Source organism: Pleuronectes platessa, chromosome 17 (assembly GCF_947347685.1).
Source record: "Pleuronectes platessa chromosome 17, fPlePla1.1, whole genome shotgun sequence".
NCBI classification, from domain to species: Eukaryota; Metazoa; Chordata; class Actinopteri; order Pleuronectiformes; family Pleuronectidae; genus Pleuronectes; species Pleuronectes platessa.
In genome coordinates, this window is record NC_070642.1 from 18,912,970 (window position 1) to 18,933,269 (window position 20,300).

General features: G+C 44.5%; 2 protein-coding genes across 3 annotated transcripts; one reads left to right on the plus strand and one right to left on the minus strand.

Annotated features, from left to right (window-relative positions):
• Nucleotides 1–190: 190 nt before the first annotated feature.
• On the minus strand, nucleotides 191–1,959 carry saysd1 (SAYSVFN motif domain containing 1). Its single transcript, XM_053444941.1, has 2 exons — nucleotides 1,501–1,959; nucleotides 191–948 (listed from the first exon to the last, which is right to left on the minus strand). Exons 1-2 carry the CDS (start codon nucleotides 1,732–1,734, stop codon nucleotides 625–627), a joined length of 558 nt encoding a protein of 185 aa, XP_053300916.1. The 5' UTR covers nucleotides 1,735–1,959; the 3' UTR covers nucleotides 191–624.
• grcc10 (gene rich cluster, C10 gene) lies at nucleotides 1,956–3,556 on the plus strand. Of its 2 annotated transcripts, none has more exons than XM_053445740.1 (4): nucleotides 1,956–2,049; nucleotides 2,613–2,666; nucleotides 2,779–2,955; nucleotides 3,049–3,556. In XM_053445740.1, the coding sequence occupies exons 2-4, from the start codon at nucleotides 2,615–2,617 to the stop codon at nucleotides 3,186–3,188; spliced, it is 369 nt and encodes a 122-aa protein (XP_053301715.1). In that variant the 5' UTR covers nucleotides 1,956–2,049; nucleotides 2,613–2,614; the 3' UTR covers nucleotides 3,189–3,556. The 2 variants fall into 2 exon arrangements, with proteins under 2 accessions (XP_053301715.1, XP_053301716.1); XM_053445741.1 differs by lacking the exon at nucleotides 1,956–2,049 and adding an exon at nucleotides 2,060–2,257.
• Nucleotides 3,557–20,300: the final 16,744 nt, after the last annotated feature.

Genomic DNA, 20,300 nt, shown 5'->3' on the forward strand with positions numbered 1-20,300 from the left:
CTCATTCCACTTTACAAATTATTTTCAGTTCAGTTGCTTGATTTTATTTTGTTTATTTCTTTTTGTTCCCTAATATTCATATAATAAGTTGCTTTAATCAAACATATTTTACTGTCTTGGCCGGTTCCATTGAAAATACTGCTACACAACAACATGTTAACCTGTATCACTCTAGAGACGAGACACTGGAGTCATCAAAATAATTTATTAGAATTTGAAAGACTTCAATTACAAGTAAACACCATTTACCACATATATATTAATAGCAACTTGCCCTTTGTTTTCTCTTCTCATTCCCATTTCTCAACACCTGCACCATATTTTGAATTAACCCCACATTGGCTTGTAAAGGAAGTCGTAAGTCGAGGTGAAAAGATGAATCCCAGGAGAGAAAAATGTTCCCTAATATAACGTGTACTAACTTGTGAGTTAGGGTGATGATTATTGGCAGCTTTAGAATTAACACTGACACAAAGATGTTTTAAGTTAAGACATCTCAATTTTCTGTCGTGCCATACAGTCAAAGTACAGTAAAAACACATTTATGTCACTGTAAAGTCTTTAAAAGTTAGATCTGAAAAGGAAAACACCCTGATTATTTGATATAAATGTGAAGTGCGCTCTTCAGCTGCTGGCCAGATGTATGTAGCCCATCTCGCCCTCCAGCTGCTCTGCAGTGAGCGAGCCCAGCAGAGGTTGACAGTCCGGGTTGAAGACGGAGTAAGCGCTCATTTCCCCCGGCTCTCGGGGCGCTGGGCTTCGGAGTCCTTCATAGAGCCAGTAGAAGAGAGAGAGGATGAAGAAGGCCAGGCCGAACTCCAGCTCCACGAACAGGCCGAGCAACACCAGCCACAGCAGCACTTTCAGAAGAGTGAGGTTGGAGATGATCCCATGTCTGGAGGTGAGCCATCTTCCCAGAGCGCTGTCCAGCAGCCAGTCACTTCGGATCTGCGGGGAAGACACAGTAAAGTTAATTTGGCTCTGTGGTTCCACACGTCAGGGTCAGGAACATTTGTTAAGCTGCTTACAGCTATTAATATTATTAATATGTAAAAATATTATTTTAGAAGTTTTCTGCCAAATGTGTGAATGTTTGAAGTGTTTTTCCAAATCAGATCAAATCGAACACTTAATTGTCAGCTGCAGAACACTGTGCAACAAACAACAAAAAACACACAAGCACATGTTGTGTAATATCCAGAATGATAATGCTGAATCAAAGTTAGTTGTATGTTGCAACTGCACTAAAAAAACTTAAAAATCGAAAACACTAAAAGGATTAAAGATGGAAAAACAACGACAGGCATCAAACCCTAAAAGCCAGAGTTTAAAAATGTGCCAGACAAGGAGCAAAAGGTAATTGAGATACAGGAAGAACATGTTTCCTGGAGCTTGAGACGGTTCCTCTCACTTCATAATATGCTGTTGATATATAAGTACCTCTGGAAATGTTAAAAATCCCAAATACTACTCAATACAACTGGTTGTTGGTGATCTTACCTGGATGGGAGAGCTGTCAGCTGCTCCTTTGCTGCTTTGTGTCTTTTTCTGCTCCATAGTAGCAGTAGTAGTAGTGGTACTTGTAGTAGTAGCAGCAGCAGTAGGAGGAGTACTACTAGTAGTAGTACTAGTAGTTTCAGTCTGTCCCATGACTTGAGAATCAGCAACCTGTGTTTTCTCTACAGATTTGACAGCCTGACGTCGAGCCCTGAAATCAGCGAGCTTCTTCTCCATCGACTCTAAAGATTCAATCAAATCCGCGAGATTCGAACCAAACAGCCGCTTTCCACAACTCGATCCAAACTTCTGCGACTTCAGATTCACTTCAGTTCAAGTTTAAAAAGCCCAGAACGCGAGCACGTGGACAGAATCTGACACTTTGAAGAGCTTTCATCGCTGCGAGCAAAGAGGTTTGTTTACCTTCTGCGTCAGCAGTTACCGGAAACTAGGAGCCCGTGTCGTAAAGCTGCTTCGTGTGTCGCAAAAGGCGTCGTTTTCTGGCAGATGTCCGCCGCCCTGCTAGCTGCTGGTTTGTTATTTTCATCTCTGGTGAGTTAACACTACATTAAACCTCCTTTAGCCAACGAGCAGGGACCCGGATGTTCATGTTTGTGTGTTTAACGTGTTGTAGTGTCCTCCTGCTGCGTTTTATCCTGACGTCACACAGCGTTAGTTCGATTCTCCATGAATGAACATCAACAGATCCAGCTCAACACAACACGGAGACTAGTTCAGGTTTGATGGAGGACTAGTCAAGGTTTGGTTAACTAACCTGAGACTGACTCAAAGCACTGGTCAGATCCTTCACTAGTCAGATCCTTTGATCTAGAATCATAGTATTATCAGCATAATGTAAATCACGAATCACAAGTAAATATTCATGATGCAGAAATAATCATTTCAGAGGTTGAACGTTAGAATTGTATCATACCTCGTCAATGTTTACCCAACTTTATAGTTACATGTTCTTTTAGCTGGAAGTGTGTCTTCATATATACTACACGTTTTGAATACTGTCACGTCGGTTCTGTGGAGTACTTGCTCTCTGCAGTACTTCATTCTGTTCATGTTACTCGGAGTAAAGATCTGCTTGCTCCCTCTCTCCTCTGCAGTCATGGCCTCAGCTCCAGCACAGCAGCCGACCCTGACTGTTGAGCAGACCAGAGGTGAGACGAGCTGGAGCTTCAACAGTTCCTGAATACATTTTGACCATACACATTAAATCACCTTGCAGTTATACTCTATATAGAGCCTACTGATGCTGTTGTTGTGTCTCAGTGGTGCTGAGTGAGGTGATCCAGGCCTTCTCGGTGCCAGACAACGTTGCTCGGATGGAGGAGGCTCGGGAGAGCGCCTGCAACGACATGGGCAAGATGCTGCAGCTGGTTCTCCCCGTGGCCACTCAGATCCAACAGGAGGTTCTCAAAGCCTACGGCTTCAACAACGAAGGAGAAGGTGAGGCAGCGTTTAACGGCCACACGCACGCAGGCTCTCATCCGTTCAGCGTAGAGGTCAGGATCCATCACCTTTTCTCTGCTTCGCTTTCAGGCGTCCTCAAATTTGCCCGACTGGTGAAGATGTACGAAACCCAGGACCCGGAAATAGCAGCCATGTCGGCTAAACTGAAGTCTCTGCTGCTGCCACCTCTGTCGACACCACCTATAGGTGGCGCCATCCCAGCTTCATAGGAACTCTTTACATTCAATTGGTCTTTTTTTTCTGTGACTTTCATTTAATGCTTTGGGTCTGTGTGACCATGCCGCAATTTCAAAATCACGTCTAGAGAATTAGTGTGTTCAAGCATAAAAATAAACCCATGATTTACATGTACATTATGATTTCATTTGAAGCATCTTGTTAAATTATTGCTTTTGAAATGTTTCAGTATTTATTTGTTACTCGATGACCACTTTCTTATGTCGCTGAACCTTAAACATTTCCTTTAGTTCCATATTTGACATTCTTTTATACCATTTTTATATTCTATCAAATGTATGTCTTTTGTTATACAGTCTGGTCCAAACTGTATATTGATATTAAAAAGGCTTTCTGTGAATCTGTGTGTGGTGTTAACAGAGAAAACAATATCTTACATTATACATAACTTTATTATTGCATAAGGTTTAGCAGCGACATCTTCATGTGTTTAATATATTTCTAAAAATACTGAAGCGGTTACACACATATACTTATTTACATTTCCTCAAAGACAACTCTCCTTAGATTTTAAACATCACTTCTACAGCAAATAAAATCTACTCCCACCCTCTGTCTTGTGGGTTTAGTTTTTGGGAGCATGCGAACATGACATCACTGTCATGGCAGAAGAGGTTTAAGATTAAAAATAAATAAAACTTAAATGCCAGAGAGTGTGGAATCATTAAAAACAATAACATTACATTAATTATAAAGTGCTTTTGGCAAACCGTGCAAAACCAGTGGATCCAACACCAAATGTGAAAGTAACTGTTGAGCAAGTGAAACGTCTGAAATTCAAATATGTTCGTGTCCTGTGCATATTCACCAAACTGGTGCCACCACTAAGTCCAGTGTGTAGAAAAATAAAAGTATTCAAAGGTTAAAACACTGTTTGGAGTTTCTCATGTTTCCACACGAGGGAGGACGTGTGTTGATGCATAAAATCTTACGATAAAGTCCAATATTGCTGATGCATTTAAAATCCTGGTTGGCAGAGCGCCCTCTTGTGGAGAGCAGTGTTTCAGTCCAAACAGGACGAGAGGAGACGACCTCACATCTCAAACTGACGGAAGATGCTTTCGACGTAGCCCAGGACCCTCTGCCAGTCCGGCCCGTCAGCCCTCAGCATCTCCTCCACCGTCTGCCACACAGAGCAAGGTTGCAAAAACACAGACCATGATGCTGTGAGATCTATGAACACATCTCAAAACAAACCTTACAGAACTCAAATGACAAACACATTGTGTAAAAGACCGTGGAAGCGTCTCTCACCAGTGTGGCTGTGACTCCCACATTCTCTCCCGTCCTAAAAGCGAGGTCCAGATTTACCTTCTGCAAAAACAAAGATCGAGTCAAAAGTTTCTGTTTCATTTTTTACACACTTGAATTTCAGATGTGAACTCTTGTAAAACATGAGTGGTACATGTTCATGTTTAAACCTATGTGCCAGGTTTTATGCCTGAAGGGACTCTCAATGCTTGGGCCTGGATAGATGATATCTGTTTTTCAAAGACTCAAACCTGTGGTAATGTTCTTTGCAAGTGAAGTAAACTGATATAAATCTGCATGTCACACAAGTCATGAGCAGTTTTACCTTGTCCTCGGGGTTCAGGCTCTCATATGGGATGTGACTCGGTAAATAAGTGTGATAAACGGCACAGAACGCCAAACCATCCTCCCAGCTGGTGCTGAAGTTGGTGATATCAATATTCTGTTGATAGAAGAGCCTTGATTTGTTCCCTGTGCGGAATGCCACTTGATTTTACAGAATGGGATTGTTAAAAAAAAAAAAAATTGAGAATAAATAAATACTTCTCTCTGACCTTGTAACCTTGTGTACGACCTTGGCACCAGCGCAGCAGGGAGTTCCTCCTGGAGCCGCCGTGACGCCGCAGCAGAGCACTGAAACCATCCTGAGGTCTGAAGAGAGAGAAGATCTCAAGCACGGATCAGCTGAGAGTTAATCCTAAAACTCTGTGGGTGTGTAGAGGATCGTTTTTAATTTGTACAGCAATTTTCTAAACATGGTTATAAAGCACTTAACGAAGAACAGTGATACAATTACAGTGAAAAGTTTGTTTAAAACTATATCTACATTTAGAAGAAAAGCTTTTTTCATCATACGATTCAAGTTCAACCTGAGATTGTGACTTGGTTTCAAAATGCTTCTGACTCATTAATGCTAAACGTTCATCAGTCTCCAGGTCAGATTCAGAATCAACTTCTCACAGAAACTTACTTCACGTAATCTGAGCTCTGATCCTCGTCCAGTTTTCCTGCAAGATGCGAAAAAAACAGCCTCAGTTACACAAATGAACAAAAACACACAGACTGTGTGTAAAGATGGACGACGTGACTGCTACCCAAAGTGAAGCCAAAACATCTGGGGGCTGTCTGCAGTAAAGGTGATAAAGCCCGACTCCTCCATGTTAGTGGATGGGACATGGACCAAACTAAAAAGTATGAATTCTGCAGTCTGGCTCCAAAGGCGAAATGGGCGCGTTCGTAGCTGGTTATATTTTGGCTTCATTTCTGGTTAGTGGGAAGAAGTGGAGACACGTCATCCATCTTTATGTGATGAATAAGCATCATGCTGGTTTTGTAGATATAATCTCACCCGAATAAAAACTGGACCAACTGTCCTGTCGCTGTAAGATACGATCCATCCTTCTCCCCTTAGTTGGCTGCTCTTTCTGGAAGAGACAATAAATGATTCTACACAGGCCACAACCCTCCCCGCCTCAAAGTCATTCAGACATTACATGTAATAGATATACTGTTCATATTAAAGACAATATCTAATACCTTGCATAGTGGTAAAGTTGTGCTTGTATTCGAAGCCTCATTCTGACCGGAGGAGTCAACTGGGAGTGGAAGACGAGATAAACTCCTGAAAGACAAAATGTTCAGTGAGAAGTTGTCGTTGTGTGAGGGATGTGAACTTTCACGCAGACTCACCAAGATCGTTCAGACAGCATCACGATCCTCCTCGGATCTCTGGGCCCACGTCCCGCTTCTCTCTTCTTCTCCATTGCAGCTAAACTCTGCAGGTATCCCTCCGCTACCCCCTTCCCCTTCGACCGCATGTCCCCGGACCCGTTTGCCTCCACGCCTCCATTTGCTTCCTTCTCCTCCTTCTCCTCCTCCTCCTGCTGCTCAGCTTCAGTCTCTGCTGCAGCTTCTTGTATGTCCTCTCCCTCCACAGAGTCTTGTCTCTCTATCGCCACAGGTGTGATTCTCAGAGCATCCAGCTCGGCTTGCTGCTGCTTTTGCCCGAGTTCGTTGAGTTTGCTGCAGACGTCTCTGTGCTCGACTCTCAGACTCTCCAGCTCTCTGTCCTTCTCCTGCTGCCCGCTGAGGGCAAGGGCCAGCTGCTCCTCCACGGCCCTGTGGCGCCCCTGGAGCAGACCCAGAGCCTGCTCCGACTCGCTCCGCAGCCGGTCGGCCACGGACACGGCGACCTGCAGGTCACACTGGAACTGACGCCACTCCAGACGCTCCGCCTGTGGAGGAGAAAAGAGCGAGCGACACATGGAAGATAAACACTTGTTTGCTCAGTTAGTGACCATCGGCTGTACGCTACTTTTCATGATGCATTGTGGGGAATAAAGGAGTTCACTATAAAGGGTATAACAAAATCTCACTGAAGAATTTTATATATACAGTCTATGGATTCAACAAATCCTCAAGAGCTCAGAGTGAAATGCAACGCGTGGCTGAAACTCACCCTCAGTGTCTCCCTCAGTGTGTCCACCTCCTCCAGCAGCTCGTCTCGCTCTGTTATCAAGCGCCTGAGCAGCTCTAACACACACACACACACACACACACGGTTATAATAGAGTGAAGGTGAATCAATCATTTCTCAGGAGAGCAGCATAACATTGTAAAATAATAATTCATACATGAATCTGTAGCTTAAAATTAGGGTGAACAGAGAATCTTTCCCTCGTTCAGCAGAGAAACTCCACCTTGACTGCCAGCAAGTGTAGAACATGTGTGTGTGTGGGGGGGGTGGTGGTCTTCTCCTCTCTAACAGAAGTCAACAACAGTTTGCATAGAAGCGGGTGTAAAGAAGCAGAAGAAGAAGACAGAGGCGTACCTACTGCTCCTGTGGTGACATCGGTTTTGGGGCTGAGGCCCAGCGAGGCCCTCTGATGCTCCATCAGACTGAGCAGGACCAGGGTCATCTCCTCCTCGGCCCTCTCTGCTGCATCCTGCGGCTCCAGTCCGCTGTCTCTCTCCTGCCAGCTCTGCTCCGCGGGGGAGTCTCCGGACGGGGGCAGAGGCGCCGGGGGGGCCTCGCTGACCACTGCCTTCCCGTGTCTGGCTGCTGCGTCGCTCACGCTCGTCTCTGAGGAGGCGACGCTTTCTACGCTTATCACGGCCCAGTCTGTGGACCCCGACAGTTTCTGTGTCCACTCTGCAGTAGGAGAAGCGGCAGCGGCGGTGGCGGAGGGGGGGGTCGCTGCCGGCCGGCGATGGAGTCTGTGCTTTGTTGGAGGAGGAGGAGGCTGGCAAGGATAAGGCCATGGCTGTCAGCTCGTCCTCTGAGGGCGTGGTAGGAGGCGTGTGGAAGAAATCGAGAGGAGAACCTGAGAGGGAGGAACGAGCTGTAAAACAGAGGAGAAAAAGAATGGGAGGTAAAGAAGGAGAATAACATCTGACCTGAGCTTCAAAATCATCTAAGTTGAAAAATGTGCAGAGCATTAAAGCCTCTTTGTTCTTCTCCTGGTTGCAGATGTAAGTGGTCAGTGTCCGCTCCCTTATTTACTGTCCTGTGCCGACTGATGCAGCAAAAAAATCCTCTCCTGCCAAAGTCTTGGCTGGTGCACACACTCATGCACTCACACATACACACACAGACTCACACTCCCTGGGAGAGATGCAGTCTGACCCTGATCTACCATCTTACAGCTGCTCTCACTGCTTCCACGAGGCGATTACATCGATCAGTGCTGCCATATTTAGATTCAAGTCATTGCATTGGTTTTGTGATATTATGGTTAGAGCTATGTGGTTTCTGTACGATGCAGATAATATGTCTTTTACGGCGTGCACAGACTGCTCGTGCACACTTGAGCAGGCCACAGCCATCTCCACCTGCTTCCCCTCCTTGCCCTTGCGTCGTACTGCAGGAATTCTGCAGACTCATCATTTCCCCGGCAGCTGCATGATGTGGTGTGTAACAGCTACGGCAGTGGAGCTATTCTCATCCTCCAGCGTGAGCTCCAGAGGTGGAGGAGCAGCATGTTAAACAGCTGTTAAGTGAGAAGTAACTGAAGCGAGCGGACGACTGAACGTAAATAGACACAAAACATATCGGAGAAAGATTTTGTTGAATGAAGCATTTAGAAGCTGCACATTTAAAGCAACACAACGTAAGAATTCCTTTGCCCTATGTAAGTGTATTTTGGGTGAATACAGTTTAATGTATTCGTCTGTGAATTTTGGTGGAATTACTTCTGCTGTTCACCTTTAAGTCAACAAATTATATTTTCTGTAGTTTTCATTCTGTGTTGTATCTCTATAGCTTTTGGATATTAGTTAACAAGCACAAATCCTTCAGCTGAGGCCCTCCCCAGTGTTCAGGATCTGTTCTGCATCCCACAACTTCCGAGGACTTATCTTTTGATCTCAGCAGTGGGATAATGAGAAAGTGAAACTTAAAAACATGCGGCACCTTCCGTCTGGTAACCAGGGAAGACAGCGTCTAAAAATAGTCTGCCCATTAAAAAAAAGGACATAATTAAAGAGGGAGAGAGAACTGGGGATGTGCAGAGCAGAGACCGAACCGTAACCATCTGTTACTCCAACTAAAATCTATCATTAAAAAATAAAAAACAAAAGCATTGTTTGTGCATGCGTGTTGCTGTGATACCTTTAGGACTGTGGCTGTCTTTGCCAGTGTGGTTACCCATGATCCAGGACAGGCGGGTACCTGGAGCGTCCTTCTTGTGCCCTCTGTGCTCCGCGAGGCCCACTGCTGTCCGGACATGGAAGGGGGGGGGGGGGGGGGGGGGGTAAATATGAATATTTATTGACTCACTGTTGAACTTTTTATCTGCAGAGGAAGGAGAGGGCAACATGTCAAGGAAAGAGAAAACCCTTGAGACATTCTGCTGTGATCAATAAACCAAACTCCATTACATAATATAGTGATTTAGGGTTTCCATGTTTATCAATAAAAGAGACATGCATTAAACAGTATGGATGATCTTACTGAGACATGGGCAGTATAACTCAGTCTAACTCGGCCTCCACACAACTTGTCATGCTGTTCTTCACATCACGGTTTCCCAGAGTCAGAGCTGATCACTTTGAGAGAGAATTACATGAATGGACTAACCCTGCAGTGAAGTTAGCTTCAGGTTGGATATTCCACAGACAGAATTTCCCTTAGGGACCATCAGCGAGGTTGAATAGGAAATATCTGCATTGCTTTTTGTAGCTTCCATCTCATGTGATCTCTATAAACAGATTCTCTATGTGAATATACTGAATCTATAGGAGAGGGACACGATCTTAGGCATCTGGAAGCAAAATGTTCTCCATCTCTAGTTTGACCAAATTAAGCTTGGAGCAGATTTTAGATGCCTGCAGCTAAACAATCCGAGTGGAGAGCAAACACACTGACCTAAATACATCGTTAATACAGATAGTTGTTGATAGAAATCAACTGAAATGTCATCTGGACCTAACACACAGACATAAAGTATCACCGTTTGAGATTCTTGGTCCAAATATCTGCCGTCTACAACAGACGCCCCCTAAATATTGGCAGTTTGAGACGATGGGTCACATGACATGGACATAGAAAGAGGTGTGTCCTGTTTGTCCAGGGTAAGGGTCACATGATATGCATGGAAACTATTTAAAAACATAGATATTCATATAAAATATCTAAAGCACTAAAATCAAGTAGAAATGAGAGCGTCCTGTTGATCTGGGGTAAAAAACACAATTCAGCTGTTATTTCCTATTCAACCTTCCTGATGGTCCCTTAGAGAAACTCTGTCTGTGGGACATCCAACCTGAAGCTAACTTCACTGCAGTGTCAGTCCATTCATGTAATTCCCTTGAGACAACAAATATGATTTTTTTTAACATTAATATTCGGATAAAATATATGACACACAAAAAACCCACAAGACGTGTGTCCTGTGATTTGAAGTCAATGGGGTCACATGACATGGAAAAAAAAAAAAAACTCAAATGGGAATTTATTGATGGTCCCTAAACGAAAGCCCTGTGATCCAGAGATAACATAAACCTAACTTCAACCTGTTAGTGAATTAATGCGCAACTGGGTGAAAGCTATGAGCCGATTTAAAGAGGAGAACCAATTCATCTGTAAAACGCTTTTAAAATTAACAACTACAGAGAATATATGTTGTTAACCAGCCGGTCCGCTTTAAAATGTCAGTTTTGTGAATGAAGTTCGGAGTCACTCTTATATTATTGTCAGGGCGGAGGGATATATTTATTTATGATTTTGGCTTTGACATATGTTGCATGTAACTGTGCACGCACACACACACACTGATCACAGACACACACACACAGTCATCCATCCTACCTTCTTCCACCAGCTGCTGGATGTCCTCCGGGTTTCTCGACCTCCTCTCCGGGCTGCTGGCTCCTCTGTCTGCGTCCCTTCGCCCAAATTCACCGGAGGACTCGCTTCAAATGCCTGAAAATCATTTCACTCCGACGTCCCATGTTGAACACACAGCTGCAGAGAGGCAGCGAGTCGCGGGGGGAAAAACCCCCAACTCTGCTCCTCCTTTAAATCCAATGCGACAAAAGGCGCAGGAGGCAGAAACCAAGTGTTGGCGCAGCAGCTGCAGGTTGGATCCTCATGAATCTCGTCTTTAAACTGAGGAGCATCTGGACACGTCCGCACAGTTCAACGTGTTAAACAGTTTGTGGTCTGTGGAGACATGGTGATTGTCCCCTGATACCTGCAGGTGTGTTTGGCAGGTAACAGTCACGTGGTCTGAACATGTGTTCGAGTCAAACCTCCTCCTCTGTTCTTCAGCTTTGTTTCACTGACAGAACAACATCCAGGTTCAAATACAGGCTCCTCGGTTTTATTACATCACAGGAGAAGGATTATAAATATTCAATTTGAAGGTAAATACATAAATAAAGTGGAAATCAAACAAAGAAAATCACCTTAGAAAAGTGCAGTAGTCTGTGTTTGGTGCTCAGTTTGTGTTATGGCATGAAGAGGTGAGAAATTACTGACGACACTGACAGGACAGAGGTCTGTAGTTGTGCAAAATACAGGAAATTAATTTACTTGCCATTGGTAAAAGTGGAAATACTGCAATATAAAAATACTCAGGCAATAACTTGTATGAGGTAGATGACACTAATTTTGAATTTTTTTGTGTTGCTGCTTTCATCCAAGGCCTCCTATTTTATAGAAACAATATTTTGGGCGTTTAACATTTTTATATGAAAAGATAATCAGATTGTAGTGGAGTAAAAAGTAAAATACTTCCCTCTGATATGTAGTGGAGTGGAAATATGAAGTAAGAAATACTAGTAAAGTACCAGTATAACTGTATTTAAGTAGAGTAACAATCTCGGAGCGGTGTATCCTCTGATATGGTACTATATACTGTATTGACCCCTTAGAGAAATGTATCTTGGAGTCAGTGCTACACAGACAAAAAAAATTAGTATTCTAAAATATAACAATATACATTTACTCCAAACATCAAACAAACAAGCTCAACCAGTGTCTTCATATCTGATCAAATTCATTTAATATCTTAAATATCAAAAAAAATACATAGACCTGAATCTTACTTACATAACATGTTTCACTACTGACCACCCAGTGTCATAGTCTGACTAATATATTAAAATACAACCATAAGAAAGATGCTGAAGAATGAAAATAAAGCTCTGTATCTGTATTGTATTGGGTCATGTGCTTCAGGACCATGGACAGAGAACAGTGAAAAAGATATCTAGTGCCCCCAGATGTCCGAATTCAATACTGCTGGATGAAATTAGAAAATAACATTCACAGAAGTTTCATGAGGATGATTAATGCCTCACTCCCCCACTTCAAGTGAAGACTTCAACATCAGTCAGTGAGGTCAGGACAGAGTTAATCATTCTCATCTCCTAAATAGGAAGTTTTTCCAGGGAGATTTTCTCAAGTACATTTACAACTTTTTTAAGTAAAATCATTCACTAACTAAAATCAGTATCTTCTTTTAGGACAGATTTTCAAGTAAGTTTTTAGCTTAACTGATACTTAATTGTTTGAATGACATTTATATTGATATTCTTTGTATATCGATCTATTTATCTATCTATCTATCTATCTATCTATCTATCTATCTATCTATTTATTTATCTATCTATCTATCTATCGATCTATCTATATATCTGTCTGTCTGTCTGTTGTTTACTGAAAAGCAGGTTGTAACTTTATTTTGAAGTTATATATATAATTTTTTTTAATTTACATCATATCTTTATTTTGATAGACTCAAAATAAAAACATTATCATTCTGATATCATAATGATTTGCATGTGGTGGATTCTAATTCTAACAGATTACACGCGATCCATACAAATCCACTCGACGACCTTTCCCGGTGAAAGTTTGCATCCAGAAGTTACGTGTTTGTTACGTAGTTTCATTCTGTAGGTGCAGACTTGGTGAAAATGGCGTCTGGTGTGGGGCTGCCTTCACAGGCGGAGCTGAGCCGCAGCAGCAGATACGTCCTGTCCGGAGGATGAAGTCCGCAGCCGCGTCAGGACGAGCACACGCACACATGTCGCCTGCATCATGGGAAACTGCTGCGCTGCTGCTGCAGATGTTTCCAGCGGTGCAGACAAGCAGCGTCTCCACCGGACCTCAGGGGACATGATGATGATGATGAAGATGATGATGATGATGATGGTCGGCTTTCGCGTTGTTTATCGCCCGTGCGAGTGACCTTCTGCGAGGAGGAAGATGTCAGCGCTGAAAAAGGTAAGAGACAGCACGCACGGTGTTTGTGCACGAACCCCCCGAGCACTGTTGTTGTTGTTATTGATTATCGTGCACCCGCATGTGATGTGAAGTGTGATGAAGGAGGATCTGACCCGATTCTGACCCGAGCATCACGTGTGACCGTGAAGTAGAGCTCATTAGACAAAGTGCCATAAGTTGTGCTCGGTCACTGTTTTTCACCTGCGTGTCTGCAGAGATCAGTCAATGCCACTGAATGAGGGGGGAGGTGGGCGTGCGTCTTTTGGAGGGTGAAAGGTGTGTGTGTGTGTGTGTGTGTGTGTGTGTGTGTGTGTGTGTGTGTGCGTACGTGCTTGCGCGTGCGTCTTTTGTGGAGGTGGAAGGTCTGTCTGTGCGTGTGCATGTGTCTTAAGGGGGGTGGAAGGTATGATTTGTGTGTGTGTCATTTGGAGGGTGAAAGCAGTGTGTGTGTGTCTTTTGGAGGAGGTGGAAGGTGTGTATATGTGTGTGAGTGTGTGTGTGTGTATTTTGCCCTTGTGAATGGAGGGGACCCACAATTGATGTCATTAAACTTTCCTCTGTCTGTGTAAATGCCCACACACTCCCATTGTGCAGCCCCCCCACCCCCTCCAGTCAGTGTGTGTGTGTGTGTGTAGAGTGACTCAGCTGTATTGTACTATATCTGTCATCCATCTTTTCATCTGTCACAGGTGTTACCATGGCTACTACAGACTCACTGCTGTCTTTTCTTTGAGAAGGACTCAGGTAAGAGGTGGTGGTGTGGGGGGGGGGGGGGGGGGGAGATTAAGTCATCACATGGTTTTATAGAGATCTGACAGTAGTGACACTGTAGTCGTGGGTGAGTTTTAATACAACAAGAGCCCTATGAAGCATAAACCTGGTTATATTCTGTAGCCTTTATGAATCGTGATCAAACTGATGATTCTAAGTTTTGTCTGTGAAGCTGCTTGATATATGTGTTGTAAGAAAACCACAGTGTTTCCCTTTGTGACATGTTCCCTCAACACTATGAACACAGCTTCAATATAGTTTATATTCCACTATACTCCAGGTACTTTACACTGGAAATCACAGTCAACAATTCAGACACACAACCGTACAAGGTGTCCACCACACAACATTCACACTTTGACAGAACATCCGCGAGGGACAACTACGTGCTCACTGTTTTGCCTCAGAATGTGTCCTGGAGGAGCCGGGGATTGAACCATCAACCTTCTGGTTGGTGGACGACCTCGAGCTCGACCTCTCCACCCACTGTCCGCTGCTGAGGTTGAGATGAGGAATAGTGATGGCCGACATTTTGCTTATTTTCACATTCAGCAGAGACATTAGCAGCATTAGCATTCATTTGGAGCCGTGTCTCTGGACACCTGATTAATTAAGTCCAACTCCTCAGCTTTGCTAAGTTCTTATGAGTTCAGCGGCTGCGTCACTCGGTGCAGACGGTGCAGGATTGATGAATAGCTTGAATAAACCTTAGAGTACATGTAGGGGCTGTAAAACCAAAACAAGGAGCTGAAAGACCCTAGAACTTACCACGGTATATTGAGGTTACAAGTTCTGCTACCATCTGTCATGTGCCTCATGCTTCCGATCGTGTGCTGGAGGTGCGAGAAGGAAATTGTTGCAAATTAGTCAAACTCTGCGTGACTCTTCTTCTCGGCAGAAGACAGAAAAACATCCGAGGAAGAAGAGCAGCAGGGGGCCGCTGCCTTTCTCTTGGCATTTCTTTTGGACATCGGAGAATAGAAGATCAAAAAGTGGCTCACATCAGCACAAACCTCAAATGCCATCACTATCAATGTGAGGCTTTTGAAGAGGAAGTCATGAAAGAGTAATTGGGAATTTGAATGTACTTGTTTATTTATAACACAGAGACAAAGACAAAAAATGAGCCGTCTAATGATTTTCCATCACATGAGAATAGACTTTATTTGTATTGGTTTATAAATCACAAATGAACAAACATATTGAGGTCAGGTTTGACTAATTTTACTGCGACGCTTTCCCCCTTGTGTTTTGCTCATTAATATTTCAGATAGTTTTAACCCGACACTAATTACTCGCCTGTGTGAAGTGTTGCTATGTTAAAAAATCTGAGATAAAATCCTCGTATGTGTGTTAATCACATTCTCAAAGGTTCTTTTTAAACATCACAGACGAGCTGACGGTGGATTTTCAACTGCAGCACGCGTCAGATTATCAGGGAGTTAATCATGTGAAGGGTCTTACTGTGATTTTACAGGCTTTGTCAGCACAAAGGTTCCTGAAGATGAAGGTGAAGACGAGAACTTGTTTGAAGTGCGTAACCTAAAGAGTTTAGTTTTTTTTTTTCTTCATCAGCCATCTGCAGAAGCTGCTCTTGATCGTATCTTACTCATCGTTTCTCAAGGTTGAAGCACAACATTAACAACTGCAGGGAACAAATCATTTAAAGGAATATGACGCATGTTGGATAAATAGCGGAGGCTGTGATGATGCTCATGTTCTTCACACAAAAGTTCAGATTTAAAAAAAAAAATGAGCACAAGAAGCTTTTTAAATGTGTCTTGACGGTTTTTAACCTGGATGAAAGAGTTTAGCACAAACGTGGGAATGTGTGATATTTCCATCTAAGAGTTTCACCACCAGGTGGTGCTGTTTACTTTGATTAAACATAGTGTAGCTATTAATAATTCCATCTTGGTTGTATTTGAGACTGGGCAGATCAGAGAATGGTTTGTAACAAAACCAGCAGATTATTCCCAAACTTTAAAATGTATCTAGAAACCAGTTAGAATCTTATTAAATACACTATCAATTTAAACTGTTCCACAGAATTTGATTTGCTGTCAGTCGATGTACAGTGTGTGTTAGTTCAATGACAGATATCCACCAGCTTTCAAGCAAACATCTGCTAGTTTGACAAACTAAGGAAAAACTTTGGCTTGACGAAATAATACAGTCATAAAAAACAATGTCTTTTCCAGGGTTTGCTTTTCACAAATGTAAGACGTAGAAGGAGAGTGTGTGGTGTCAATCATTATCACCAAAAGAACTCAAATCTCTTCTACTTTAGAAGTTGACATCTTGAATGGCACCTCTTCTTCCTCCTAAAATATTAGTATTTTTTATAAATTTTTGCATCGGTCAAATGTTAGAAACTTCATCAAGCCGCCCACTCGCTCTCTGTGAACTCTCAGGACTTGGACATTATACCAGGGGGCTCGCAGGAAAAGTTTCAGAGCTACTGACTTGGACTTCTCTGGTCTCATATACGACCCTCTCTGGATTTGTCTGGAGTTCATTGCATCTCTGAATACAGCACTACTGACTCCCACTCAGGAACTACAGCTCCATCATGGCTGTTTAACTGTTGAAGGACTGTGGATTGATTCACTTTCACAATCACCCGATCAGAAGAAGTGCACAGACAGGAGAAATAGAAGACTCATTACTTTGACCGCTTATCAAGGCATCTAGGTTTGAGCTCTTACTTCCAAAATCTCTTTCCCTCTGTGCCCTTCTTTAAGCGGTCCCTCCTTTTCCATCTGCATCAACTACTGCTGAAATGTCCTTTTCATCAAGCGAAGCAGCGCTGATATTCTTCTTGCGTAGCACCTTTACCCCTTCAGAATATCAATAAGTCTTACATCTGGCCTCGAATCAATATCACCCTTTCCACATCTGTGTTTATGCCTCTCTCAGCTTGTCTTTCAGCCTCAGACGCTCGGCTGCTGTAGGACAGGAGAGGCTGGTGAAGGAGGCAGGACGTGAGCTGAATGTGAGGAGATCAAGTGTTCTTGTTAGCTGGTGGAGTTCTTGGTTTCTGGTTTGGATGAGAGTGGGTTGTGTGATGACTTCATAAAGTGAGTTGTCTCGTGGATCTGGTGCAGTGCGTTTGGGCTGAAGTGGAACTCTCTGGCGTGCTCCTGTTGTTGAGGAGCTCTGTGTAACTTTCTCCACGGATGCATGTTTGCCGTCTAACCGCCCGCACATGGTCCGAGGAACGTGTCTGATGTCCCGATAAGACCACGAGAACGACTCCCCTCCCTTCCAGTCGGAGGAGTGATGTCATCGCAGGGAGAGTGTGAGGTTGGCTGGGGGTTTATTGAGCTTGACGTCTCATCACCGAGAGCGCCAGACGCATGACCACATGTGCCGGTCAGTGCGAGGACACCAGAGCAGGGAGACGGAGCCAAAATAACATGGCAACACATTTGTGACTTGTTATGAACCCCCTGAGAGGGAGGGAAGGAGGGGAGGAGGAGGAGGAGGAGCAGCGTGAGCGTGCATGCTGATGGGGAGAGGAGCGTGTGGAGCCACAGAGCTGCAGAATCCTGAATCCAGCAGATGGAGACTCCGCGTCCTGGTTTTGCGGTGATCCGTGGGAGCAACATGCAGCTCGCGCCGCTGCCTCGCACTGCTGCAGTGGAGGAGTAAATGCGGAGCCCAGCACTGCTCCAGGTGATCCACAGCAGCCCAGCCCGGCAGACTGCTCCCTCCTCAGCCTTCCCTCTCCTCCTCCTCCTTATCCTTCTCCTCCTCCTCCTCCTCCTCCTCCTCCACCTCCTCTTCCTCCTCCTCCTCCTCCTCCTCCTCTGTCATCGCTCCATCCCTCTGAGGGCTCTGAGGAAAAACACACAAGAAAGGAAAAGAAAAACAACAGAGGAGAAATCCTGCTTCTCCCCCTCCTCCATCCTCAGATGTGAAACACCTCTGCATGACTGTCCACCGCTTCCCCGTCATCCTGCGAAGACGCATATCTGCTCCAATGTCTCCGGAACATACAATCGCTGCAAGGTAAGAATCGTTGCTCTGGTTTTTCCCCGAAAGGCAAATTTCTGTGTAAGTGTTCTGTGTAACTGTGGCAGAGACTTCTGTGTGTGTGTGTATTTAACAGGTAGATGGGAAGTTGCCACAGCTGATTAGGTAATCGGAATTTCTTGCAATGGTTTGAGATCGAAAGAATCTCTCGGAGATAAAGAGTCTTTATCAGATGTGCCAAATATATCTGTGTTCAGCTGTGGAGGGAAAGCAGCTCTTCTCCCCCTCATTCACAGCAAGCCGTGCAGGTGTGTGTGTTCATATGTACGTGTGTATGTGTGTGTGTGTGTGTGTTTGTGTGTGACAGAATGGAGCAGGGGAGGGAGGGATTGCTCCTCATCCAAGCTCCTCGATGGGCAACAAGGGGATTTTCATCTTGACAGTCTGGTCAAACAGCTTCCCATCAATCTTCTCATGGACATAGCCGTGGGCAGATCTCCCAGACTTTAAACGTAACCGACACTGTCTTCTTCCATCGCATCAATATGTGATCATCTTCATCAAATGCAGCTTGGAGGAAAATTGGTCTTGTCCCCAGAAAATCGTCATGCTTTTATTTTGCAGAGATCAAATAGGAATAGGGGAATAAAAGGGGTGGATGTGTGCGACGGCAGGGAATAGATGGGGACAGGGGGATGGAGGGGTGAGGAAAAGGGAGGTGGAGGGGTGCGGGAGAACTTACTCCATCACTCTCTGGTTTGGGAAAGCTGCCGGCCATCAGCTGCACATTCTCAAATCTCTCAGTCATACGTTGGCATCTGACGCCACAAAGCCTTAACCTGTAAGTGGCCTCATGAAGGTTCATTACTCTCAGCTTCTACACACACACACACACACACACACATAGTCATGGACACACAAACACACACAGTCACGGACACACGAACACACACCCACACACCCTTGCTAATGCCATAATAAGAACTGGAGTCGAGCTGGTGCTGCAGTGATATCCAAATCCTGCATTCTGCCGTTTGACAGGGCTGCAGGGCTTTCTGTGTGTGTGTGTGTGTGTGTGTGTGTGTGTGTGTGTGTGTGTGTGTGGGTGTGTGTGTGGGTGTGTGTGAGTGTGCGTATGTGTGTGTTTAAACCATTGACAGGGTCCTGCGCTCTGTTTAGCTGTTGTGTTTGCACAGAAAAATCAAATGCTCTGCCTGTGCCTGTGAATAAAAATACCACCACCACCATTAAGCTCAAAAATCTGTACACGTTCACATTCATTCACGTTTGCGCACAGATCAGAAGCGTGTCAGGCTCTTTCTGAAGCTGCTCTGTAATATGCAGCAGAGGACTGATGGATACTCTTTATTACTGGCAGCATTAATCCTCGGGTCTTGACACATGCAGGCTCACACACGTACAAGCAGCGTTTGCCCTTGCAACATGCAACATGCTCCATCTCCTGCCACACACAGTGAGGTATGGCTGTACGTACACACCCCCCCCACTCAGCTGGCTGTGTGGACTGATTCAGACGTGTAGCAGGGTGTCTGGATGAGGTGGTTCTCTGGGTTGCAGAGGAGGAGGATCTCAGAGCGACCGAGGCTCAGATCCTCACAAGCTCCTGGTCGGATTTTAACCGCTCTGGTTTTTTCAAGCAGATCGTTTTCATACTGAAACGCCTCGTTTGGCCGTTTCCCTGTAAAAAGGCTCAAAGTGAGCATCACACCTAGAGGCTGCAGGGTTTACGACACAACAATACAGAACTGTTGGTCAGAAGTGTCATCCATACTGATGGACCGAGAGGCTGAAGGCCTGGGTAGATGGCCTTGGCCAAATGGCAACACGTGAAGACAATGGGGGAAGATGGTTGTCACAGAGAGTTGAGAGAAACAACATTGTTTTAAATATGGAGATAACGGATCACATTCACAGGGCTTCACCTGGCTGCCAACATGAAAAGTGACAGAAACACCTGTGCCACACATTTGACCAATCACAGCGGGAGGTCAGTGTGAACGTCGGATCATTCTGGTTTCAGAGAGAAAATCCTGCAGACCCCCCCCCCCCCCCCCACACACACACACATCAGAAAGTTGTGGTGAGGTAAGTTTCTGAAGCAGGTTGACTCCTTCCTCAGCAGTATTGATGCTGCGCTGGTTGAAGGATCAGTTTGACCTTTCATTCACTTTCCTGCTGAGAGTCCGATGGACGCTGCAGCCGAGCAAACTAACTGGACCTGAGGTGTAGAAATGAGAAGGTGCTATTTAATGTGGGGTTACGTGCTAGACTAGTTCTTGGCCGGGACCCTGGCACCTGGCAACAACGTGTGTTAAATAGTGAAGTGTGAAGT